The sequence below is a fragment of the Fukomys damarensis genome, unplaced genomic scaffold (assembly GCF_012274545.1).
Source record: "Fukomys damarensis isolate Sample0158 unplaced genomic scaffold, DMR_v1.0_HiC HiC_scaffold_32, whole genome shotgun sequence".
Classification (NCBI taxonomy): domain Eukaryota; kingdom Metazoa; phylum Chordata; class Mammalia; order Rodentia; family Bathyergidae; genus Fukomys; species Fukomys damarensis.
This window is the reverse complement of record NW_022900944.1, coordinates 17,782,803-17,810,173: the sequence shown is the minus strand read 5'-3', so window position 1 is coordinate 17,810,173 and position 27,371 is coordinate 17,782,803. Positions and strand designations below refer to the sequence as shown.

At 41.6% G+C, this 27,371-nt stretch overlaps 1 protein-coding gene across 3 annotated transcripts in view; it reads right to left on the bottom strand.

Moving 5' to 3' along the window:
- Rasgef1b (RasGEF domain family member 1B) overlaps nucleotides 1–27,371 on the bottom strand; it is a 751,497-nt gene that overhangs the window by 588,065 nt on the left and 136,061 nt on the right. For all 3 annotated transcript variants that reach the window (XM_010628676.3, XM_010628668.3, XM_010628685.3), the window contains exon 2: nucleotides 24,294–24,395. In XM_010628676.3, coding sequence (XP_010626978.1) covers nucleotides 24,294–24,362 — 69 coding nt within the window. In that variant the 5' untranslated portion in view covers nucleotides 24,363–24,395. The remainder of the gene's footprint in view (nucleotides 1–24,293; nucleotides 24,396–27,371) is intronic.

The following is a 27,371-nucleotide window of genomic DNA, read 5'->3' as shown; positions in this document are numbered from 1 at the left end:
ATTTTATTGTTATCTTCATTAAAGGCGTGTTGTGCTCTAAATATAAGTTGTCCCCCAGAGGGCTTGATCCCCAACGCAGCACTGGCCAGAGGTGGGGCCCTGAGAGGTGACTGGATTAGGTGGGTGCTGACCTCATCCAACCATGGAAGATTAATCCATCGATGAGTTCAGAGCTGACTGAGCCAGTAGGAGGTGGGGCCCAGTTAGAGGAAATGGGTCAGTGGAGGCCTGCCTTCGAAGGGTATATCCTGTCCCCAGCCTCTTTTTGTCGGTCTCTGTCTGCTGCCTCATCACAGACCAGAAACAATGCAGCAAAGCAGACTAAAGTTTCTGCAACTGTGAGCCAAAATAAACCTTTCCACCATGAAGTTGTATTCTGAAGTATTTTGTCGCAGTGATGGAAAGCAGACTAATATGAGAGATGAATCATCTCTTTTTCCTTAGTTGGCTTCTGATATTATGCCTCTCACAATGTGAACATCTTCCTGGATTCCATAGGATCATAGAATTTAAAGATCTATGCTTCTTTTATCTTGTCTTTTCTTTTTGTTTATTTAATTATTTATAGTGAGACAGGATCTCACTATGTAGTTCAGGCAGGCCTTGAGCTCACAAGATACTCCTGCCTCAGACTTCTGAGGGCTAGGATTATAGGTGTGCACCACCACATCCGGCAAGGTCTATGTTTCTGATACAACATGGATACTAGACACAATTCCACTAGTTTCAGTAGTCAGTCAAAGACATAGTGATTTATTTCAATGCTGGTGGGAAAACCAGCTATGACAGATGTACTGAAAAATAATGTCAGTCTTCATTATGGTGACACCAAATTGTGGCCATGTATTCTTAGTCTATGAGCAATTTAAGGGAATTTTTAAAGTGATTTTGTCTATTCTCAATTTTTTCTTTATGTGTTGACCTTTAGAACTTAACCACAAAACAGAATGCAGTTCTTTCTTAAAGAAAAAAAAAATGATAAACTCTCCAAATTTTGTGTATGAAAGGACTACCAGACCTTCCATGCTGCCTTTCATGACATTTTTAATACTCCTCTTGTATGCTATCATGCTATAAGGGTTTCTGGCTCTTACTCTATCTTGAATTATGTTGTACTTTGCCTTGCTTAGGGGAGGAAAGGGTTCCTAGGGAGCAGGAAGCACCACATAATAATAATCTCTGAGAGACGAGCAACTGGTGCTAGCAGCTCTGTGGCCTAGAAACCCGTGCCCCGATACAGAAAGCAGGTCCCTGCCATCAGTCATTGGCCTCTCGAGCTCCCTGGGCACACATATTAGCCGACATCGACTTCAGCAGTCTGTAGTGGGCACCACTCTCAGGATAAGCACAAAAGGAAAGGTGGCCACAGCAGATGGGAGCAGATGGCACTAGATAGACAAGGAGCCATTTGTAGCATCCTAGTAAGTCATCAGACAAACGACAGAGACCTACTACTTTGGAAACGGTGAGGAATCCTCAAAGGGTTTCAAATTGAAATCCAGGCTCGAGGCCTCCCTGGATGAATTAAAGGTTAGAAATTTTGGCGATGGACTTGGATTTAGGACTTGAAAGAATCACAGTATATTTTATGAGGAAAAACAGGAGAGAAAATTCTTTATCTATTTCAGCCACTGCGCCAGCCAGTGACAAAAGCCCTTTACAATAGGGAGTTGAACATCCAGGGATTCTTGATCATCTCCAGAGACATTCCTCAGAAATGTCAGGGGTCCCATAGACTCAGAGATCTTTGGCCTTCGATCATTTGATAAGCTGACAAATATTTATGTCCGAAACGGTAAAACTATGCTGAAAAGATGCTTTCAGAGAAGCATCTCCCTTGGCAATCCCAGGGAGAGCCTGGAAAATGAAATGACCCAATAGGGAAGGCCTAGAATAATCCCTGGCTGGTCAGCAGGTTCAAAGTAGACAGGAAATTCAGACACTTGTCTGAATCTCAACCTTCCTCTGGACCTTTAAAAGATACACTTATCTCAGTGTGTCCATCTAAAACAGCCCCTGCAAGGGTATAAGCCAACTTTTAGTTTTTAAGTATTAAAGTTTTATTGAATTACTGAAATAACATCACACAGATTCTGAAATAGTGTCTCACCATCTATGTTTTACAGCTTGTAGGTTGGGCTCAGTGTAAAATATCAAAAGCAGGTGCATCTTTGCGGTTTGGTTTGGTTTTGTTGTGGTACTGGGTATTGAACCCAGGGGAGCTCTGCCATTAAGCCATATTCCCCAGACTCCCCTTTTTTGAGACAAGTTCTTGCTAAATTACCCAGGTTGGCCTCAAACACATAATCTTCCTGCCTGAGCCTCCCAACTACCTGGGATTACAGGCGTGCATCGCCACTCTTGGCCAGATTGGTTTATATTTTTAAGGTGACAGTTGACTGCAAGTGAGGAAAGGTTCCAGGAAAGAAGTAAGGCATTCCAAGGTTGTAATTGCAGAACTGATGGGAATTACTCTGATTCTCATTCTTGATAGATAATAATAAGATAATGAAACCTGTGCATTTTAGATAGGATCTAGAGCAACCACTTTCATCAATTATTCCACACCTTCTGTAAGTCTTAGATTATAACCATTCAGAAACAGTAGATAGGCCTCTTTCTTGAACACTGCCCAGAAACTTAACCTTGTACAATTACATATTTATCAAGTATTTTAAATTTTGTTTGCAATGAACATAGGATCAGCCCTGCCATCGTCCTCTTCACCGTTCTTATGAAGATGCTGTTCATCTCAGGGTTGTTCATCTCTCAGAGGGGAAGGCAAGAAAGGGATTGAGTTTTGTCATTAGGACCCATCTAACTGTGGAGAAAGTAAGACATGGCACAACTTAAAGCTATACTATATTTGCCCTTAAAAAGCCTTCCCCTGCAAGTTTACTGCACAGGACACTCATGGGATCCAGGAACAGAGGCCATGGATTCACTGTGGCTCCAGAAAGCAGAGAGAGAAAGGAAAGAAAGAAGTGGCAGTCAGTGCAGATATGGGAACTGTCATCTCCAGGATCTTCCTCCCAAGGCCACTCAGCCGGGGTCTTGACTCACACACATATCTAAACTTACAGTTGTCTCTCCAGGATGTCTTCTCCATTGCTTTTCTCTTTCCACACAGTTTTAGTGACCTTATTCCTTCCATATTTCAATATATGGGGAGGAGCCATTTATGGGTTTGACCTTGGGACATCTGAATCATGGAATGTGTGTGCTGTTTTTTGTTTCTGTTTTGTTTTTTTAATGAGATCCTGTAGAAACCTCAGACAGCTCCATCACATTTGACTAGTTTTAAATCCAAGACAGGAAGCTTCAAATTAAAAAAATATATATTGCTTATCCGGTATTTCAAAGAAAATGGAATGGTCCATTTCCTTGGCTCTGCACCCCAGGAAAGTCATCTGTCTGTGGTGATGGGGACTTGATACCGGGCAGAAGGCTCAGCGGGAGCAAAGGCTTAAAGACACAGCCAATTTTGAGTCATTTAAAAAGAAAACGGCCGTGTTTTTTATGCCTGTGCATTAGTGACTCTTCGGACCTGGAGGGACAGATGCCAGCAGTCCCACAGGCTCACCCTTTATTTAATGTCACAGGGCTTTAAGTCTATCAAAAGGTATGAGCTAGATGCTACCAGGTTGAGAAAATGCTTACCGCACTTGAGGGGAAATAGTATGTGAATACTCCAGGGTCTCGGTATCCCTGGAAAGGGTGTCAGCAGTCAAGGGCCTTGGGGCAGACACTGTTAACGACCTTCACAGTGCCCACGCCCATTCTCTCCTGACTGACCCACCTCCAGTCTTGTGCAAAACGCCCTGACTGGTCTGATGAGTCTCTACAATCCCATCCCTCACGGAAGGCAGTTTGATTCAGGAGGTTTGAGAAGCTATTGGGGGAAGTGTCTGGAAAGGATTGAGCTTTCCTGACATGAAGGAAACCTGTGAATGGTATGGCTCCTTCCCCAAAACACAAACCCCTGAGAGGCAGAGGCTGAGGGTGTAGCTCAGTGGTAGGGGACTTGCCTGGCTTGTGCGAGGGCCGATGCTTGATTCTGTGGGGGGAAAAGGAGCACCTGAGACTTCAGAAACAAGACCCAGCCACACTGTCACTGAGACAAGCCCAGCAGCAGTCACCTCCAGATTTTTTGCAATGTGAGAAAACTAAACCTGTATTTGCTTAAGCCACGGTATTGTTATTTCTTTCCAGACCATCCTTAACTAACCACACACATGTGCCTTTTCTCTTTAAACTAAATGCTGCTGAATTGGCTACCCGGGAAAGGTAGCCCTCCCTCTTTGTAGGACAGCACACCCTCAGCTCCTGAGCCCTCCCACATCCCCACCCCACCCCACCCAGAGGGGAGGGCGAGGCACAGGATGTAAGAGGATGCCCAAACACCAAGAGAAACATTTTATGCAATTATTTTGAAATTTTTCTAAATACTAAATTTTTCCCTTTTTGGTTCAGGCTCCAGACTGGCTCAACACAGTACGGTTATGACTCCCATTTTTACCTAAAATTTTTATATTTTGTTCACTGTGGATATCTTTGCGTTTATTTTTATTTTTACAAACATTCCATTAGCATATTTTCCATCTTGATTACTGAGCCTTGAGCACCCCTTTCCATTTCATGCCCTAAGGGAGTGACTTGCTTGTTCATCCTAGTTCTAGCCCTGGCCCTGGCCCCTTAACACACACAGAGTAGTGGCAAGCGATGCTTGAATTCAATGCTTTGCCGTCTGGGGCCACCCAGACCCAGAAACTGCCATGTCCCAGAGATAGCAAGGGACTCACCTCTTCATGCGGCTTTAACATGCAGTGGTCCAATGGGAAGCTCTTTTCCTGGTCCCTCCTCGGGTCGGCTCACACTCCGGTCCCTGTGCCCTGCCCTCACCACTCCAGTGTCAGGTACCAGACAGCCAGGGACAGTTCAACACCCAGAGCATGGAGAGGGTTCCAACTGAGCCTTCCTTAGACTGCTCACATGCCTTGCCCACCACTGCGGTTCCCCAAAATCACAATCAAGGTTCCTGCCCTTCTCCTCTCCCCTGAAGAGCAGGATCCTCCCCAGGTGACTCCTGTGTGCCCCTCCTGTGGGAACTGTGAGTCAGGAGTGACCATTTCAGTGATTCCCCTGGCCCACTGGCCTTGCTGTTTCTGAATAATGTTGAGGCCTCCATACCAAAGCAGTGCTGGGAGAAGGGGAACTGCAGTTACCAAGGCACATGTGAGGAAGGTGGCTGGGAAGACATATGTAAAGACAGCTGCTGAGCATGAAATGGAAGGCAGGCAGGGAGAGAGATGTCAGGAGAAAGGAAATAGCCTGGTTCCTGAAGAGATCATCGCTCACATGGGCCACCGCCCTTCTGCCCCTCTGGCTCAGCACACCATTTTTTCTGGTTTCCTCTCGCCTTCCCATCCAGATGCTTCAAGTCCCCTCAGGTTTCCTTGGCTTACTGCCCCCTCTAGATCTCCCAGGTCTGTGGCAGCAGTGACATTTCTGGGGCTGATTTGTCCCCTCTGCCAATGCTGAGGGCTTGGTGGCCTTCTTGCACACTATCACAGATGCTTCAACCAAACTTACAGCCTCAGCCATGTCACAAACATGGGATGCTCAGTATTTCCCCCCTGGGTTACACAAGCATCACAGTCAGTTCTTCTGTCCTGCTCTCTCCCACCTCCAACTTATGCTTCAATGTTACCAGGGACTCTTATCCTAGCACCCCTGCCTGGCAATCCCAATGGTTCCCCATCATTTACAACAAAAGTCAAAAATTCTGAGCCCTGAGGGTCCATCAAGCTAGCTTCCTTCCCAGCAGTATCCCCCACACCTCAGGCCTGCGCCCTACCACTGTCCACACAAAAGCCCCAAATTCACTAACCTCTGACTGCAGACATCCAGGATCTGACAATCACATCCTGAATAGTGTAAATATTCTAATTACAAAAGACATGTTTATTATTAGAAAATAAAGATAAACCCAATGAATAAAATTGAAATTGCTATGTATAATCTGACCACCCACTACTACTCATTTACAAGAATTAATTGACTATCTACCATGTGCAAAGAGCAAAAAATCAGAGACTGAAGGAAGGCATAGGAAATAGAAACTCATTAAGAGTTTTAAATGAGAAGGGGGGCTGTCTTTTATATGCTGCTCCCTCTGTCTAGAACATTTTACATCCTTATCTGTGCCTTTTTATTCATCCAAAGTAGCCCAGGACCGCAGGTTGAAGGATGTATGTCTGCCTCCTCTTCCAGCCTATGGGTCCTCCAGGCAGGGAGCCCTGCTGACCCACTCCAGTACCTGGCACCCAATAAGCTCGTGACAAATGAGCCATGATTCATGGGGGTTCTCTTGAGTCAGGAAAACCCAGGTGATTTCTGTAGCTACAACTCCACTCAACAAAAGCTTTTGCATATTTTCTAAACACCTCTTTTTTATTTAAAGCACTTTCCCAGGTCATGTTTTTAATGTAATAACAGACATAACTCATTTTAATGGGACATGTTACATAATAAGCGAGTTCCACTGGATACCAAAGCAAATTAGAAGAGCCATTTACTACAGTTTGTACTCCCATGGAACCCTCTAAAATTATTTAGCCTGCCTTTCTTACTAAACACCCTGCCAGTTTCAAAGCATTTAAAATAATCAATTAGCTAATCCTTGCAATACCTCTCAGGGTTTAGCAAATAGTCTCATAATGTTTTGGAGATATATTTTTAAAAGACAGAGACAAAAAACAACTGTGGTGAAAAGCAGTTGTATTGCCAGTGATGTACAGCCCCTGAGCAGCTAGCAGCCAATGCTCAGGATTAAGACACTGATGAAAGATGCTTACTCCTCCAGGGACTCCCACTTCTACCTCTCACCATTTGAAAAAGATTTATCTGAAAATTGCCCTGATTTAAGATAAGATTACCAGATCAGCCATGACTATCTGTGGGAAATAATGTATGAGTTAGATAAGCAGGAACTTTTGGGGTACCATGAACAGCCCTCACAACTTGAAACACAAACATAGGCAACACAAAGGGTTAGAAGAACTAAAAGTGACTGCTTGGCATTTGATTGGGGCTCAGTAGTAAGATATTCAGTGTACATTGAGGAGAAAATCCAGCCTTTTCGAGAACTAATATCTGTTTTTGCAACAATTCTGTGAAGTCAGTAATATTATCTCCATTTTAAATTTGAGGCTCCCATTGATTAAATGATCTCCACTTCTAGTTAGCAAGTGACAGGAATGGATTTAAACCTAGGTCAGTCCTTCTCCAAATGGAGGCAAACTGCTGTACCCTTATACCGCCCAGTAACACAAGTATTCATTGAATTAGTTCATGTCTCAGGCCCCAGCAAGAAACTGATGACAAACTCCAGCTGAATATCTTGAAGGCAGTTTAATAACAAACATCTCAATGAACTGGCAGAGGGTTGAACTAAACTATTCCAGAAAAAAGAAAAAATTGAACTCAAAAAGCAACTGATATCTGCCAACTCTCCTTGTTTTTCTACTGATGTGAGAAAACACAAGGTCTGAGCTGATCTCTTTGGAAATGAGCAAAATAGTGAGAACTGAAGGAGAGAGAATAGAGAGGGGGGAAATGTAATATAGAAACAGATGAACAAATGAAAGAATCCTTTCACTATACTATCAGCCAAGGATATCAGCATATTCCTTGAATGCAGTCAACAGGTACTGAACATGGAATGCATATCTACCCATATCAATTCTTCTTTCAGTATTCACTGTTAAATTTTTGTGTAATGAGGAGTAACTGTATCATTAAAGAATAAATGGACATTGACGCAAAAGCCTATTATAAAATAATATTTAAATTGAGATTAAATACAGACCCCTCTGCCTGCCCCATTATTCCTCTAAGATGACTCTCAGTAAAAGGCAAAGTCTTTGCTGCCTTGAACAAATTATGAGGCCTGCTGAGAGAGCAGAACTCAATTTAAAAGCAAAGCGAGGAAGGTGCACTATACTCAATGTGTTTTTTGATCAATGACTGCATAGAAACTAAAGGAAGGCACTTGGACCCAGCTTATTTCCCCTTTTGACGTCCTTATTCTAAAAAATGTCCCACCTACAGCAAAGTCTTGGTGCTATCACCACACACCACATTCATCAGGACAGGAACAGAGCTGGTTGGATTCCCAGCAGTGAGGACCAGAGCTCAGGGTCCACTGTCTTGAGGGCAAAGAGTCAGGATCCATTCTCCTGAGCAGACATGGTACCCATGTCCACACCTGGTGGAAGGCCACTCCAGGGCTTTCCCTTCTGGCAGCTACAGGCTTAGCTCTGGCAGCACCTGCTGAGACAAGGAGCCCACCTGAGCTCATCAGATCCAGAGGGAAGGAAAAGCCAGTCAGGTCCAGACACCTGATTCCACAAATGAAAGAAAGCAGAGCCCAAAAGGACTAAGGGGGAAGCCACTCCACAGTGAGGGACACCTGTAATTTTTTTTCTGTTATAGTGGGTTATTAGGTCTTACAGGCCAAAACTTACTGCATTTAGCACAATGGCAATTGTAAATAAAACATCTATATGCTCACTCAAATAAGTAACTATGACTGCCCTTCCTTGAATGCATAGATATACAAAGACTATTGTCCTGAGAGAAACCAAGCCTGAGCCAGGGTAAAATTGGAATAAGTATGTGGCTAAAGGCAAAATCTGCATGACAATGGATCCTGAGGTTCATTATAGTAAAAGGTCCATAATTTACTTTAAAGTTGCCAGATGGACAAAAGGACCCAAAATTGTGATAGTTAGCTTGACCTTTACTCTAGAGGCAATCGTTAGTCCTAATCAGAAACCCATATTCAGAGGGTAGAAGCTGACACTCCAGTGGAACCACTACTTTCACTTCAGGTAGATATATCTGGGTCATCACCTGTGCCTTCAGCAATTAGCATAAGTAATCATCACACACTACAAATGTGCATAAAAATTATAGATATGAAGGGGTCCAAGGATGCAGGGAGGGGGAGGGAGGAGCTTACATTAAAAACTTAAGATGTCATGGGCATGTACCAACTCTCCACAATGAATGCAATCATGATGTACTACAAAAATGTACCAATAAAAAAATAAGTTATTATTTTTTTAAAAAACTATTTCAGGGGGCCGGGGATTTAGCTCAGCGGTTCAGTGGCCTGCCTTGCAAGCGCAAGGACCCGAGTTCAATCCCCAGTACCAAAAAAATAAATAAAAAAATGTTATTATTTTTTTAAAAAACTATTTCAGGGGGCCGGGGATTTAGCTCAGCGGTTCAGTGGCCTGCCTTGCAAGCGCAAGGACCCGAGTTCAATCCCCAGTACCAAAAAAATAAATAAATAAATAACTATTTCAGAAATAGAATTCTACTATGGTGAAATTAGGGGTATCTTAATCCGCACCAGGAATGGAGAAACAAACTCTCACTGATGAGAAGAGTGGTATCGAAGATGATGTAAGTTGCTCACAGTATAAGGCACATTCCTTCCTCTTGTATGCCCAGGTCTACGAGGCCTCCCACCTACACAGGCCCATGCCTTTCCCCTCAACACAACTCAACACAGACCCGGAGGGCTGCTGAGAGGAAAAACAAAAAAGTGATATTCCAGGACAACGCCCTGACATTTCACTCAGGCTAGCACAAGGTCTGGCATATGTGATCATCAATTGTTAAGGCCTTGAATACATTTCTTTTAAATATACAAAGTGGCTATTGGTTCCTTCAAAGCTTATATTGTTCTAAAAGAATCAATGTAGAGGAGACCACGTGCTTATCCATCCCTAACTCCTGTCAAACACAAAATTACAATCCCCAGGCACAAATACAAGATCTCAAAATGTATGCTATGGCTTTGTTCTCTGCATTGCACTGGATAATTTACCTTTAAATAACCATGTCTGTTTCACTGTACAGTTTTCATACAGTAGAATCTGCTGATAAACACCTACCCTGCAGTGCTTCTAGATTAAATTTTTTAAAACACACCTCTTGAGATTTTTAATTATTTTCTTTTTAAATCATTTTCACATTTTTGCAAAACCCTATTTTGAAGCATCTCCTACATGAAGGGATTTTTGTCTGACACTTTAACTCAAGTATTTTCATTTATTATTTTAGTACTTAATTATATGTCTGCGGTTCACATGGTATGCCCATTTTTCACAAAGAACCCAGCTAATTACTTTTCTAAACTCCATGCTGAACAATGAGGAAGAAGACATTACAAATCATCTGGCAATAGCGCTGGCAACTGTTGGGGCTTCTGCAATATTAAATACCAAAAATGGAGCAGCCAATCATACTGACCCAGTGGAGGGCTCTTTTCATACTCCTTTAATGAAATGAGACTGCTGCATTAGAAGAAGTTGGGCAACCCTGACCTACATTTGTACAGTAGGGCCATTGCCCTAGATGTCTGTCAAGATTGTGCATTAGAGTGTATTCTTAATCAGTGAGCAATCAAAACAAATATTTCACTTCACTTCATAAATCCATGCTGTATGATTGCATCTGACACATCTAGGAGAAGATAATCCCTTCCAGTTCACTTCCTCCTGTTTCTAAATGTGGACTCAGCTGACTTAAGAAGGGTTCTCCCCTCTGCCACGGAGTAAAGCGAAATGAAGAGTGCTCCAAGTGTCTGGAGAAGCAAGAATTCCCACTGGTCACTGGAGTAGGAATTACAATAACCAAGTGCCCTTGCCTAACCAGGACTGAGACTGCTGGAGTTGGCAGAATCCTCCCAAATTAGGCACAGTAAGAAACCAATGTGGCATTCTTTTTGACAGAAACAAAGGTATAAATATGTATTTTGGTGTTATGTCAATCCTTTTGGCAGTTGCAAAAACAAAAAAAAGAGGAAATCACTTCAACTTCCTATCAGTAGGGAAATGGTTGAATAAATTACTGCCTGTTCATTCATGGTTTATTGTGCAAGTAGAAAGGCAACAGAACTGAGAGGTTAAGAGCACGGCATAGGCAGATAGACTGCCACTTCCTAAGCTGGATGGCTCGCAAAATGACTCAATTTATCCAGGCTTCTGTTTTCTCAAATGGAAAATGCTGATAATTACAGTGCATACTTCACTGTTGATAAAGGGATTAAACACATATAAAGTGTTTGTAAAAGTGATTTGGTTATAGTAAGCATTCAGTAAGGAAGCTATTAATATTTAAAAGACTTAATTAAATCTTGTTAGATCTAATAACTGAATGGATGCCCTTGGCAAAGTCATAAAGGATAATATAAAAAACATATAATATAAAAAAGTAAGTTTATGTATCTGTAACTCTATATACTGATCACATTTGACCAACACAGCAAAAGGTATGGAAGGATACACCCCAAATTATTAACACTCGTTACCTTAAGGGTGGTCTGGGAGGAAGGAGAAAGAGAATGAGAGAATAAGCCCTTTTCTCCATAAATTTTTGTGTTGATTCCTTGTAATAAACAAATAATGTGATTTTTTCAAATCTAGTAAATTAAGAAAATACGTGTTAATATCTAAACAAGTTTAAGCACTTCAAAGTCAAAAGCTGTTTGGCCTTGGGCATAGATACAGAAATCAGAAGACAGGTAGGGAAGAAAGGGAGGCAGGGCAGTCTGATGGGCATCTTCGTCCTAACTGTCCTGGGCGGTAGGATAGCCACCCCTCGAGGACACTGCCTTTGTTGGTCATTTTAGCTCTGTCAGGGCCAACAGATGTTCTGTTAATGGATGACTCCATCCCAGAGGGCATAATTTTCTATGTGTCAGCGGTGATAGACGAGGTTATACTATAGAGACTTAAGCAATAATGGCTTCCTTCACACTCACGCTACATCTCTAGGGCAGATCCGCTGCAGCTCCCAGCCAGGCTTCATGGGGGACTGAGGTTGAAGGACCTCAGGCTCCATCTGGAAGATGCTGAGCTCTTGGCAGAGGGGAGAACAAATGGAGAGCTACATGTGGGCTCTTAAAGCTCTGTCTAGAAGTGGTTCATCTCCTTTCCTCACATTTATTTGCCAAAGAAAGCTATGGGTGTGTCTGAGGTATCAGGGTAGAGATGTGGAAGGCACCAAAGTGAAGAAAAGCAACGCAGTAACCACACTGTGTTTCTCCATCATTCTGAATTATTCCCACAGATTCTCCCTTTTCTCCCTGAAAAGCTTACAAACCTTATCTGAAACCCCTGGGGATAGATGCACTTTAGAATTCTAAAATATATTGATAAATGTGAGGAAATACTCAAAATGAGATCTGGGCAGTACCTTGTATTGATATTCCCATAGCAGAACACATAAATACCCACACTAAAGGAGATAAAAACTCAAGATAGATTTGTCTTAGTTTAGGGCTATCATTTTGCTCAAATACATTTGCATCAAACTTATGAAAAAATTGAAGATTCAGAGGTCTCTGGAAACGACAAATATAGGTAATAGGTTGTAGGCAAGTATTGTAAGAAATTGCTCTCAAGTAAATCTAATTAATGTCTCTTCATCCACCCGAAAAGAAGCAAAACTCAAAGTGAGTACGGAGTTCAAAAGAAAAATGTATTTTGGCAGAGCCATGAGGCTTTCATTTCACTTCCTGTCAGGCCTAAATCATCCCCCAAAAAAGAAAGAAAAATCAAACCAACTGTGAACATGCTTCAAATTTCTCTTTATTATGGATTTGACATATATCTTATGCGAATAAAATCCAGGTAGATAAATATCAAAATTTATTCAAGAATTTGGATCAAATAAGCAACAGTATGGTAAAGGAATAAACCTGAGTAAATTTTAAGAAGCCAAAATAAACCTGCATGAAAAGTAACCAGGTCCCCACCAATCCAACCAGCTTTCAGGCAACCCAGGGCAAATCTGATGAATTGGCCCCTCTTGGCTTCCAAAGAACCTGTGGTAGTCACTATTTCAGCAGGTGATATGTGGACAGGAGCAAGATTTACGGTCAAAAGACCTAGGCTTGATTTTTCAATCCTGCCATTTACCTAAAATGTACCAAGGTACTGCACAGCAAATTCTTATGTGTAAGACTAGGTTAGGAAATGATCTTGTCTATCCCACTACATCACGAAATTACTGAGAGGCTGTAATGGGAAAACATTTGCAAACTTTCAGCTTTGTACAAATGCTAATGACTGCATGATAGTTGCTCCTTGGAGCTGCCTTTAGGACAGATATTGGAGTCCCATTTCCATTCATTTCCCTCTATGTGAACATAAAGACACCAACTACTGAAGAGTTCACAGACCCTTCCCATCTTGCAGTACATTAGGCTCTTTTTTTTTTTTTTGGTACCGGGGATAGAACTCGGGTCCTTACGGTTGCAAGGCAGGCCACTGAACAGCTGAGCTCAATCCCCGGCCCTAGGCTCTTTTAAATTAAAACGAAATACAAAGGATGAATTAGTACCATGTTGGTTCAGCTTGGGCTTTAATTCAGATAAGACACTCTCATTGCAATATTAAGGAAACCAGGGGCCAACAATTGATTTAGTTAAGGCAGTAAATATTATAAGTGATTTTACTTCTTGCTTTACAATAAATTATAATTGGAGTAAAGGAAAAATATGTATCTTTTGGTTCTGTTTTGGTTCGGTATCATTTGCCAAGAAGAAAGGAGAAAAGCATTTGTCTCAAAATCATGAATATTAATGACACATTCTAGATTTTAGATCCCAGTACTGTTCAGCTCAACCGTTTAATTTGGGGGGATTTTTCCCCTTCTGTGTATAGTTCACATTACAGGGAGGGACTAAAAATGGTATTTGGAATGGCAAAGCCATTTTTACTTGTCACTAAAATCTGAAAAGAATATAGGAAACAACTCCTGATAACAGAGGGAACTACAGCAATTAATATAAATAGGAGGAGAATCACAGCTTTCATGTTCTCTTATTCAAATAATTTCCCCTCTAGGTTTGGAATCATAGAATGTATGCTTCCTTTTCACATGCCGAAATCTGCTCACAGCTTCATTCCACGTTTGACCAGCTTTTATGGAGTACCTGCTACCCCAGAAATAAGAGAGTCAGTAAATTCACACAGCACCCGCCCACATAGAGCCCATATCAAACTCTACCTAAGATCTAGTTTCTGGTGGAAACAGAGGTGAGTGGAGCCAGTAGTAAAGGCCACCGCTGCTAGGTAGGGATCTGGCAGATACTGCCGATGAGAAAGATGAGGGCTGGCTAGGTCACTTTGCTAAGGGGTGTGTCCCAGGGAGGTCCGGTGAGGCTGGGCCACACTGGTAAGTTCCATAGCTCTAGAAGACAAGGCCCAGAGTCTACAATGATCAGAGAAGACGAGCAAGAATTCAGCAACCAACAGGAAACACTGTTGGAGATGATGAGGGAGAAACTCTGTGCTCTCTGCCTTGCTTTACACTTCTTGCCAACTATGTGTGAGCAGCCATGCAGGAGCTCACAGATGTGTCCATAAGTACCACAGTCCCAAGGCCTGCAGGACAATCTAGACCACTGCCAAGGTAAGCTGTGGGCTCCGGGAAGTCAGGAGGAGGAGTGTTCAGGCGAGGCAGGAGCACCCAGAGTCCAGCTAAGTCACCACCCCGCCCTCTGCTCATGAGGAGTCTGGGCAGCACAACCAAGGACAGCAGCTCTTGGAATTCACAGCAAATGCGCAACATCCTCACAATGCTAGAGTGTCTGAAAAATTCTTGGAATAAATTCAATCTTTTTTAAGATGCCATGTGAGTATATGATGGATGATAATGCTTCTATTGAATAAAACAGATGATGTAACTTTATTAGGAAATATATTGCTAGAGACAGAAGTAACCAAATAGACACAGAAAAAGGAATGGTTCTCAGCAGCAAAATACATTCATATACTTCTGGGAGGCCTGGGTTGAAAGGCAAGAAGAAAGATCACAACATGACTTTTTATTCCGAGCAGTGGGACTGAGGCTGGCTGCGAGTGCATCTGGCCTAAATTTTACTGCAGGCCTGCTTCACCACAGCAGCAGAAGGGCTGGTGAGCTGAGACCCAAGAGCTGTGCAGAGAGGCAGATGAATTTGGCTATGGCTCAGGTACAATTCACAGCCCACAAATCAGCCCACTTCCCTATGCGGTTGTGTTCAAGGTCAGTCACACTCTGGAAAGCCTCTCGCACGTGAACACGGCAGGCAAACACTGCTGTGGTTAAGACTCTCTGGCAGCGGCACCTCTGGGGTTGTGGCCACGTCAGAGCCCTTGCCCACCATTAAGTCTGCCGCCTGATGCTTTGCCATCTGGGTGACATGAATGGCTGCACCTGTACTTTCTGATGCCAAGTCAACAATTTCTGATCACAAACCACAGCTTCCGTCAACATCACAGTTAAGAGTTTATGGGATGTCCTATCACTTCAGTCCATACTCCTGTGGCACCGGCCTTCATTTCATAGCACATACTCAGAAGGTGCTAATGTGGGCACGCTCAGAAAATGAGCACTGATGGCTGTAAAACAAACTGCAGAGCCCCACGAGCTGCTCCCTGGTATTCTAAACTTGGAGATCTGGGGGGTGGGGGCCAGAAATCTGCAGCAAAGAAGCACCTTAAGTCATTCTCATGCAGGTTGAAGGTGAGAGTGTGAAAACCAGTGAGTAAAAAGGTAGCCATAATGCCAGGGCCTGTGCCCATATTTTAAACTAAACACAAGAGCACCATAAATTCAATACCACAAAAGTGCTGATGTGGACTTGTTTGGAAATAAATGTTTGGAAGTTGATATTCATCTTCAGCAGCTAGCCATAAGAAGTCATAAATATTTTATGCAAATTTTGACCCACAAATAAACGCAAGACCTTATGCATGATTGGTAAAGGCTGAGGGGGCTTCAACATTGTGCCGTATGACCTCACCTGACATTTTCCCAGTTGAGTTCATAACCCATCATCTTGGACTTGCACTTTACTTGAGCAGCAGTAATGCTACTAGATTTATGCACCAGGCAATATGCCTTGCATAATGCACTGCTTGATTTATTTACAACTGACTTTAAAGCTGATGATGCCAAATCTAATGAATAAACCACTTTACTTGTCATCTCTGTAATTTCAACCCCCCTTCTGAGCCCGAATTTATTTTGCACTTTTACAGATGTTGCCTATCTTCTATACCACTTATATCAAAGATTATCTGGAATATAAAATGTAGTATGTCTGCCAAAACTAACAGCAGGGGAGAAAAAAGAGAAAGAAAAAAGAAAATTAATGAAACAGAAGAGTGGGAACAGAGGAGGCAGGTAAAGAAGAAGGGAAGAGTCCCTTCCATGCAACACTCGCCAGTTGTGTGTTCATGTCTGCAGCTCTCAGCAACGTCTTGTCCCAATCACCACTACCACCTTTCCTTTCCACTTGCTCAGTGACATAAAGTCCACTCTACCTCTCCCCACCCTGGTGATCTAATGTGTGGGATCCCAAGAGGCTCACAGAGATTCAGCAACTCTCAAACATACCTGGGGAACCATCCTCCAGCTCTTTCTCAGCCAGGAGCCCACCCCAGGGGAAGCAGCACTGGAGACCCTGAGTCCATCTCACTGACGCTCATTCCAGACCCATGGAACCCACAGATGGCTTAGGCTTTGTCGCTCTCTGGTAGAGACCAGAATGTAGAGGGCTGGACTACCTCCCTGAGGGGTTTGGAGTGACTGTATGAGTGGTGAGGAGGAGAGTTTATGCCCAGGAAAGTTTGTACAGGAATGCCACGCCAGGTTTGCATTTATTGAAGCTCCCTGGTGGCGATGGAAGTCCTGCCTCAACATGGGCAGCCAGTAGGAGTCGGGGGAACAAGATGAGAGGTTATCAGAACCAGTTCAGAGGCATCTGCAATAGTTCAGTCCACATCTGATGGAGTCCCAAACAGGGGCAGAAGTAAGCACAGAAAGGAAAAAGGGGAGTTGAACAGTTCTTCAGAAGCTGTGTCGATCAGGTGTGTCAGACAAGGAGAATTCTAGAGCAATTCCCAGCTTGCTGACTCATCTGACTCAGCAACAGATTTACTGAAACTGTGAAACAGGAGGAAAACTTCCTTCAAAATATGAGGAGTTACTTATGAATTCATTGAAGACTCCAAACCCCTTTTCACAAGCCAAGCAATCTCTGAGAATGTGAATGACTTTAAATGTTACTGGCTGTGTCATGAAAGAGCTACTTTCCCCAAGGGTTTGTTCATGGAAGTTTCATGGTCCACAATTCAATCCAGACTCTCCTAACTCCATTACAGTGAATGCCCATATACAGGGAAGGTGTGTTCCGCCTTCAACATTTATTCCATCACCCTGCTGCTTGCTGTGACACCCTAACACTGACTTTCAGCACTGTTGTACTGAAGATTTGCCAACTCGGCCAAGCACTGACTGAGCAGTCAAAATGAGGGCTCCACAGTGTTCTCAGGAAAAAAATCGTAAGCCCTTGATCTGTAATAGCTTATTACATTTTGAAAACTCAAAAGGGATATTTATTTAACAAATATTAATTATAAAGACGAACACAAAGATATTTGCCATCTTGTTGTCTGCACTTTTTCTATTGTGTAAATTCTCAGATTTCATTTCTATACAATCATAATATCATCCAATGCCTTATTCTCTGCAATCATTTCTCTCTTCTACCCAAACACAAAATTTGAGGAATTTTCTTCTCCCTTTAATAATGACAATTAATAATGATTTGTTGGAGAAGGAAAAAAAGAATGAAAACAATTAATAAATTAATAAAATATATATTTCCCAAACTGTCCAAACCAAAGTGGTCATTGAGATGCACATTACCTGAAAGGTGAATGTGTGCATAACTGCATATAATACATGCTGTATATAATGTATAGATGATGTATGTATGTATTTGAGCTAACAGAACCATTTCAAATGCCTCTGTTCATTCACTAAGAAAATACAAATTATTTTTTTAAAAACACATCAGTTCAAAATTCTTAGTATAATATTTTGAAAGACCCGGTTGTCCCAAAGTGTCCCGCAAAGACAGCATTGTTATAAGTGGCCATACTGAGGGATGATTGGAAGACAGGTAGAGAACTGATCACATCACAACCTGAGTTCTGCCTGCATCCTACTGGCAGCTAATCTATGCAGTATATGCACAGGGTACACCTTGGAGTATGGAAATACCTCCCTGTGGGACTAAGCACAGGCCACACTTGGGACCTAAGTGTTGAAAGTGACCTTGTCATTCCCCCAGAAACATCTCCAGAGAATGAGGCTGGCAGATGAGAAAAAGTTACTCATCTAAATTGCCAAACTGAGGAAGAAAAGGGCTAAAGGTGTAGGGGAAGTGGGAAGGGTAGGGGAAAGGTAATACAGCAAGAGAAAAAAAACATAAGAAAATGAAAAAATAGAAATAAAGTATTTGTAAATAGGGAAGGGAGGAGGGGATGAAGGGAGGGCAGGGATAAGGGGAAAAAATGAGAACCAAGACCTGTCATGTAAAGGTACAAAAGCCCAATGATGAATGTAACTGTACTGTATACCTAAAATGTACCAATAAACTCAATGACAAACCTGTCATGTAAAGGTACAAAAGCCCAATGATGAATGTAACTGTACTGTATACCTAAAATGTACCAATAAACTCAATGACAATGAATAAGTAAATAAATAAATTGCCAAACTGAGTCACTCTCCTAGAGTCTTCAAAATACATGATGTGTTCTGAAATATTAGGCCTCAAAAGAGCAACATTCCCATCTTCTTCCCAGGGAGGAATTTTTTAAAAGGACAATGTAAAAGTGGAGGGTGAACTTGAAATGTTACTATCTGCCATGAAAAAGGAGTGAGAGAAAGACAGGGGGAGAAAGGATTTTTATGCATAAAAAATCTTCTGAGGATACTAAAAAATTAACAAATTGATTATTTCTTTGGGAGATGGTGACCCATGGAATGGCTGAGGGGAAATGTGTACTATCTCTTATAACTATTAGAAATTAGTTTGTAAAAAAACACAATATAGTGTGTATCTTTCAATGTTTATTAATTATTACAACAATAATTAGCCTTAGAACCATTATCCTTACACCTAAGTTACTGAACCAGGCAACAATCCTAGATCTATCTAACAAAACATCAAATTCCTGGGAAGAGGCCTGAAATCTTCCTAGAAACTTTAAGATTCAAGGCTTACTACAGATTCCCAAGACATCCAGACCTAAAACTGTGTAATACTAAGGCACTATTATGGTTTATATTTAGATGTCCACCAAGAGCCTCATGGGCTCATGGGTGGGGCTTCTGGGTGATTGGATTATGGAGCTCCTACTTGGCTTGCTATTACGAGGAGAGGTCTGGTGGGAAGAGGTAGGCCACTGGAGGTGTGATCCAGACGGGCTTATCTCCCTTCCTGGCCTCTCCTTCTATGCTCTCTCTGCTCTCTGGTGACCATGCTTTGAGCAACTCTCCTATGAGATGTCCCTGTGCCTTGCTACCCTGCCTTGAAGCCAGTGGATTATGGACTGAAACCTCTACACGCTGCGCCAAAATAAACCTCTCTACCGTCAAGTTGGGGTGTCAGGTAACCTGTCTCAATAAAGAGAAAATGACTAAAATAGGTGTGAAACCACTACTCTCAAAGTTGAAATCTAAGCAAGACAATATGGACACCAACCAAAGTAGAACACAAGTTCAAGACAAGTGGATAGAGGGCTATGACAGAAAATGAAGGGGAATGAGACAGGGTGAAAGGCAAAAGCAGGAACTATTCCTAAACGCGAGTATGGGCATAACCGCTTCTCTTTGTCCGAGCACCTAACTCACCCTCAGTCCCTTCCCCAACACCGTGTCTGGTTAGGCACTGTGCTCACTAGCTGGGGCCCCTCCCAACCTAGATCCTTGCAGACCAATGTGAAGCAGACTCTGACCGGGATACCAAGCCACGTGACACCAGGCCTTGGGGCAGGAAGTCCCACAGAGGCAGCTGCAGCCCACCCCCAAAGGGTGAAAAGGGCAGGCCCCGTTCACAGCGGTGGCGCACTGGAGGGTGCTCAGGGTGGCCTACCTCTGCAGAGCCCCACAAGCTTCACAGACAACAGGACCAGCTGACTAAAGGCACTCTTTCTGTGTCTTTGATTTCCAGGTCCTGCCAGCATCCATTATCTCACTCAATGTCACTGCCAGCACAGAAAGGCACAAAAGTTACTGAACAGCATCACAACCACAACCCAGAGGGCAACATGAGTCAGACAGCTGCTTGCGGTATATTCTTGTGTACTACACAGACTGCCTTGTTGGGCAGTAAGTTATTTAAGCAAATCTGCATTTTTATATCTTACCCTGTGCAGAAACAATTGGTTCCACTCGGGTGCACAGGAAAATAGAGAAAAGAAAAAACACATTGTGGTGTTAGTGTTGGGAGCGTGCGGCTCGGCGAGGATTGATCGATGCAGACACTATACTGGAGGCAAAGGTCCTCCCTCACCGCCAAGCTGTTGCTTGGAGTGGTTTTCAGCCCATATACCATGCTAACCTATTACTAATTCTCAAAGATTTATTTAATTATGTAGGATCAAGCCTTTCAAAAAATAATTAATTACAAAAGCTGCTTAATATTCAGAGGTGTCACACAAGCAGATAACTGGCATTCTCTGTTGGTGGTTTAATTAGACAAGAAGATGCAAAAAGCTGTCACTTGAGGGTGGGTGGCTGCAGGGAGGGAAGCACCACCAGTTAGCCATCTGTACCAGACAAAAGCACGGCTCTTCAGCTGGTCCCCTATGAGAAAGCCTCCTTCATTCACCATCTCATCCACCACAATTCCTTTCTGCAGTGTGTGGCTGGAAGGCGCAAGATATGCACGAACTGTAATTTCTGATTCAACGTTTCATGGATGTGGAAGTTGAGGGCAGCAATTAAACACTTGGTGCCTCAGTTTCTCCATCAGAATAATGCAATTCATAAATGCCATCCATCCATCTGTCTCCCAGATCAACAGCTGCTGAGCATTTTCTTTACAAATGGCCAGAAACATGCCAAGTAACGAAACTGGCCCCACGTTGCACACTTTGATATAATAAGCTGGCAAGAAACAGAAAGCTTCTTCACTTTTACTGAGCAATCAATTCTTGATTATTTCAGATTTGGTTTTTCAAGTTGTGTCTTTTCTCCCCCATTCCCCTTCCCTCATTTTGAAAAGTCACACTTGACCATCAGGTCTTTGGATAATTCTCCTCTCCTGAGTGCCTTCATGAGACAAGAGCGACACCGACTCACTATGGCCACTCATTAGATATGTGTTCACATTCAACCCTTCCCACTCAGTGAGATGGGTGTGCTTACCACTGCCCTCTGTCCTACCGACAAAGAATCTGAAGTTTAGAGAGCTTGGATGACTTAATCAATGGTCCAAAACTAAGTGGAAATTCGGAATTAAAATTCAAGTCACTTGGACCCTAAATCCCGTAAGATTACTCTTGCTATTTTGGCATAGGAATAGTGAAAAATACACACACACGGCATGGTCAGGATTTCTGCCTGTAATGACTTGGCAATCATTACAAATATAGAAACATTAGAAATTACCCAAGAAAGAAAAAGTGCTATACATGTAGTCAAGATATTTTGACTTGGCCCTAGAGCCAAAAAAAGGGCGGGGGGAATACATAAAATTTGAGGGTTTTTAAATTCAATTTTAAGAAATTCTTGTTACCTGTACCCAAAACTGTAAATACTGACATTTCTATGGCTAAAAGTTAATAACTATTCAGTAAAAAATTGATTAAAGTTTACCTAAAAAGTTAGGAGTGGACAATGATTTAGTCAGTATGTATCATTTAGATTATATCTTTTACATAATATATAATTCATAAACCATTTCCACAGACTTATTGAGAAAAAATTAGTTTTATATATTCATAATTTTATTTACTTAAATAGTACAGACAATCAAGAGTTAAGTGACCAAAACAAAATTAACCTATACTTTGAAAAAGTTTTTAATTTGGGGATTTTGTTTGTTTATCTTTCTTTCTTTTTTTTTTTTTTTTGACAGCATCTCACTACACAACCCAGGCTGGCCTCCAACTTGCAGCAATCCTTCTGCCTCGGCCTCCCGAGTGATGGGATTACAAACCACCATCTCCAGCAATTTTCATATATGACAAAGGAAATAAAATAATACTGATAGTTATTTAATTATCAAATATAAGATATTTAGTTTCCTTCTTTAAACAAATTTTATTTTATATATTACACTCATTTCACAAACTACTCAATCACTGTGGAGTAAAATTAGATTTTGTATAACTGACAATGTGAAATAGGAAAAAAAGGGCTAAAGGTGTAGGGGAAGTGGGAAGGGTAAGGGAAAGGAAAGAAGGGAAAGAAAAAATATGAGAAAAGGAAAAAATGGAAACAAAGTCTTTGTAAATAGGGGAGGGTGGAGCGGGTAAAGGGAGGGCAGGGTATGGGGAAAAAATGAGAACCAAGACCTGTCGTGTAAAGGTACAAGATCCCAATGATGAATGTAACTGTACTGTATACTTAAAATGTACCAATAAACTCAATGAGGAAAAAAAAAGATTACAATTTATCAGATAAAAGTTACATAACTAGAGTACATCTGATGTGATACTCATGATTATTTATAGTCATAGCAATCATATTATTCTAAGAAGTAATTATTTACTCCAATTATTAATCATATTGATGTATAAAGCTTTACTCATCAAGGAGAATTTGAACATCTGAAGACCCTATCAGTGCGGTGATTTCCCTGACAGACATATATGAAGCACGCGGGCACAGAGGCCGGCAGATCCTCACAGGAGATAACCAGGCAGACACTGGGAAATGGAATAGAAAAGAACCCCGAGAGAATGAGAGACATCATTCAATGTGACTAAATGGGATTTAAACCAGGAAAGACGGAAGTAATTTGAAAGAATAGAAATGAACAACAAAATATTTCACTCACTGAGAATGAGCCCTTGTTACAAAGTCCTAAGATTATAGTTGCTTTACTTCTTGTCCATTTACTTTTGAAACTAGCAGGTGAGAGCATCAAAAGACGTTCCCACAGAACACACGAGAGAAAAACAGATCCTTCCTTGCCTCCATCGCACAGAAGGAGCCTATTACCTCCAACAATCATTATCTTAAGTAGGATGAGACTTTCCCTTACTTGCCATGATTTAAAAGGAAAGATAATGAACTGTTGCAGCAGACATTCCAATTTTTCTAAAGCTAATCATTCAGTAATGCTCTTGAACTTTATTGCCTTACTATAAATAGGCAGAATAAGCAGTCATATCAATGGAAGTCAATATTAAATATAATTTTTTGGCAATACTAGGGTTTGAACCTAGCACCTTCACAGTGAGCTATATCCCTGGCCCTTTTTATTCTTTGAGAAAGGATTTTGCTAAGTGACTTTCCTAGACAGAGCTCAAATTCACCAGCCTGCCTCAGCCTCCCAGAGTGCTACCCCACTATGCCTTGCTGTAAAAATTATTTAATATGGGATAAAAAGGACATTTTAAATCAATGGAGAAAGGATATGTCAGGGGAATGTCTATTTAGGAAAAAATTAATTTTTGTCTAGGGCTAATATTCAGCAAGAACTACAAAGCTGGCTACATTCAATTATTATGCCTGGCATTAATTCAGATGGGTCAGCACCCATGACCTACTACTGCTTGCTAAATGCTTTGAACATCTGTGACAATAAAAGAAATTTCTATTGGAGCTAAAGTGTAAATGTTAAAAATGAAACTTTAAAAGCAGAAGAAAATACAGCTGGGTATTTACATAATGTTTGAGTGTCAAAGGATTTCCAAGTAACACAATCACTGTTTTAAGAAGGATCGAAATTTTGATTAAAATTTTTGAACTCTTTAGGATAAAAAGCATCAATATAAAAGGGCAAAAGGCAAGATAAAAATACTCTCAACATATAGAAAAGATTAGTAATGTATCTTTAATACATAAAGAGCTACTGTAAATCAGTTTTAAAGAAATCTAACAATCTGGGTTTAAGGTATGATTTCATTAGGACAATGAATATAAATAGGCAATAACATATAAATAAATGTTTATCCTCTCAAGTACTCAACAAAAGTCAAGTTAAGACAAGTGAATATAATCCATCAGATTAGCAAAGTGTTTTTCAAGAATGATAAGATCCAAAGCTGGTGAGAGTTCAGGGACTCAAGAAGCCTCCTTCACAGCTGCAAAGAGGCTAAGTGTCCTAAGCTCTCTGTGGTCAATTCAGAGGTAGGTACTTTTAAAATCCTCTAGAAGTACATTTTAGGCACTGAAAAGCCCCTCTGGGCATTTACCTGAGAACGTTCTTGAGGTAAAACACATATCCGAGTCCAGTCAGCTCTCCATATCCAACGGTTCCACATCCACCCAGTCAACCAACTGTGGACTGGAAATACCTAAGAAAAAATGTATCTGTGTTAAATATGTACAGACTTCCCTCTTGTTTTTATTCCTAAACAATATAGGAGAACAACCATTTACACAGCATTTGCATGTTATTAGCTATTATAAGTAAGCTAGAAGTGATTTAAAGGGTACAGAGGATGTGCATTGGTTTTATGCAAAAATTACACCACTCTATGGAAGGAACCGAGGATTTGCAGATATTGGGATTTGCAGGAGGTCTTGGAACCAATCTCCTGCAGATGGTGTGGGATGCCTGTTCTACATCAGCATTGTTCATTAAAGCAAAAGACAAATACTGCAAGCAACTCACATTCTAATAAAAGGGGACAGTGCAGAAGACCAAAATATTGATTATGCCCAAAGCGGGCTGTGAAGAACTAACCCCACAGTTGGCTTGCTTATAGAAGTGAGTCTGGTGAAGCCTACAAGCTGAGATCAGAGTAACTCACCCCCAAATTCTGTTCCCACAATTAAAACCTTCTGACTACAAGGACAATGTTCTAACTGTAACTATATATTTTGTCTGGTCTGTTCCTAATTCAAGAATGCTTTGTCTTGTCCTTTGCAAGCCTTGTTTACATTAATTTCCATAGAAACTGCATATAGCTTGTTTTTACCGCAGTTGATTACCAATAAAAGTTAGCAACTGGGACTAGCCAGGGCCTTTGTCAGTTGCACTGGCCTTGGTCATCCTGGCCCCCCACTTTCTCTCTCTTAGTTCTGTCTCTTAGTGTATTTATTTCTCAGGCCTGCATCACATACTGGGCATAATACTGGAACCAAACTGCAGAGGTCTCTGGTAGGACAGAGTAAACAAATCTATTTTACTTATATAAATATGTGCAAACATCTTTTTTCATTTTTACACAATGAATGTATAATAATTGGGTAATTGAGCATAGTTTTAATTTTTTTGGATAAAAATAAAACTTCTGTTGAGTATGTTTTGTAGAGGTAAAATTCCAAGTAAGTTTTACAGAAGGGAATCTAATTAATGTAAGTTTCTGCTTTTGCAAGATTCCTATGAGCTAAGGTTTTACTATAAATAAAAATATAGTCAACAAGTCATTAATATGTGTCAAGCAAAATTAAATCCAGAAGCCACAAGTGCAGTGAGACTTCCCAACTCAGAGGTTTGGAAATGGGACATGAAGACCTCTGCCAGCAGCGAGCACCCCCCCCCTTGCCGCCCTGCTCCACCCAGCTATGATTTGAGGAAGGAGCTTCAGCCACCTCTGGGCAGAGGAGCAGTCTTTACTTGTAAGCCGTTCTGTTCAGCAGGACACTGTTCTCATAGTAAGATTGTACCACTACAAGATTTTGGGTGGTGGGAGAGAGAAAGCACATTTTTCTTCCTCCAGCAGCACTGGCAGATGGGTGTGTGCATCTCCCAGATGTATGTTTACAATGACCTTTTAGTTTTCCTATCGTTTAGCTCCCCCTGCACCCCCACAGAGCTGGAAGAGGCTGTGAGACCACCAGCCACCTTTCCTTATGTCACGGAGTCTCAATGGCAGCAGTATGGGGCCAGCAGTTTGTGGCAGTGAACCTGCAGCTTGGTGCAGTCTCCATGATTTTCACCCTCCCAGCCTTACCCGTGCTTGTATAAGCACCTCAGTCCTCTTTTAAAAATCCCCTCATGTTCAAGATGCCTCCAGTGAGCTGAGGGTGGTGGCACATGTCTGTAATCCGTGCATACTGCAAGGCTGAGGCAGAAGAATCACAAGTTTAAACTCAGCGCAGGCAACTTAGTGACTTAATGAGACCCTGTCTCAAAATAAAAAGTTAAAAAGGTCTAGGGGTGTAGCTCAGTACAAAGGTCCTTGGTTCAATGTCTAGTACTGTAAAAAAAAAAAAAAAACCTATGGTAGTTTTGTCTTCTTCAGCCAGCCTAATAGCCCAATGTCATATCTCCTCACTAACCACAAATATGATGGTCTTAGAAGAAAGAGGTGATCCCAGGACTTCTTTAAGGTGCCTTTTAAGAGGCTTCTTCATAATTCTCAAATTGGTTTGGAAAGGATTTGGGACAAAGAGGCTCCTCAGAAATTACTCACTGAGAAGGGATGTGAACACACAGGTACAGATAGGTTTTTGTTAGGTGTCTCAAGCCTGAAAGCAGAATGCCTATGTAGCTGGAAAAGAGCCATGTAGGTCTCTTTCAAGGAGCACTATCAAATCAAAGTCAATATAACCCTTTGGGCTAGCTGAACTATCCACACAAAGAGATATGCCAAAAATCCAGCTTCCTCTTGCTGTGTTCAGTCCCATGCTTTCCCCCTACTTCATGATCTTTGCCAAAAGGTTTGTATCTGCCTGGGTCACTCCAGAAACCTTCCTCCATATATTCCTTTTCCACCTAGTCACTCCAATTTCTTAACATATATTTAAATGTTCTAAGTAGAACAGGGATGGAACACACCAAAAACCCCACCCATCCAGGTTTTTCAAGGAAGAGCATGTGCCATACATGTCAGTCCTCCAATAAAGTACTTTTGAATTCCAAGTACTGTGATGAAAATCTAAATTATAATAAATTCGTTTTTTAAAATTCTGAGACAACTGCATATAGCTAAAAAACACAGCTGACTTACTCTAAGGAGACCTGAATTTGCATCGGAACCTTGCTGTATTAGTCAGCTTTCCTGTTGCTGAGACACAATACCAAACACCTAAAACATAAAGGAGGAGAAGTCTAACTTGTTCATGATTTCAGTCCATAATCAGCTGGTTCCAAGCAAGAACGTCATGGTGAAAGCTAATGGTGGAGCAAAGCTGCTTCATTCACAGCAGGGGAACAGTGACAGAGAGGAAGGGGTGAGGGACTAAAGACCCAAGGTAATGCTTGATCCACCCATATTACTCAGAAGTTGTTCCAACAAATCCCCTGGGACCAATCCCAAAGTCAATCAAGTTGAAACGCCATCTTGACCACCACAGCCGCCCATTGTGTGACCTTGATTAAG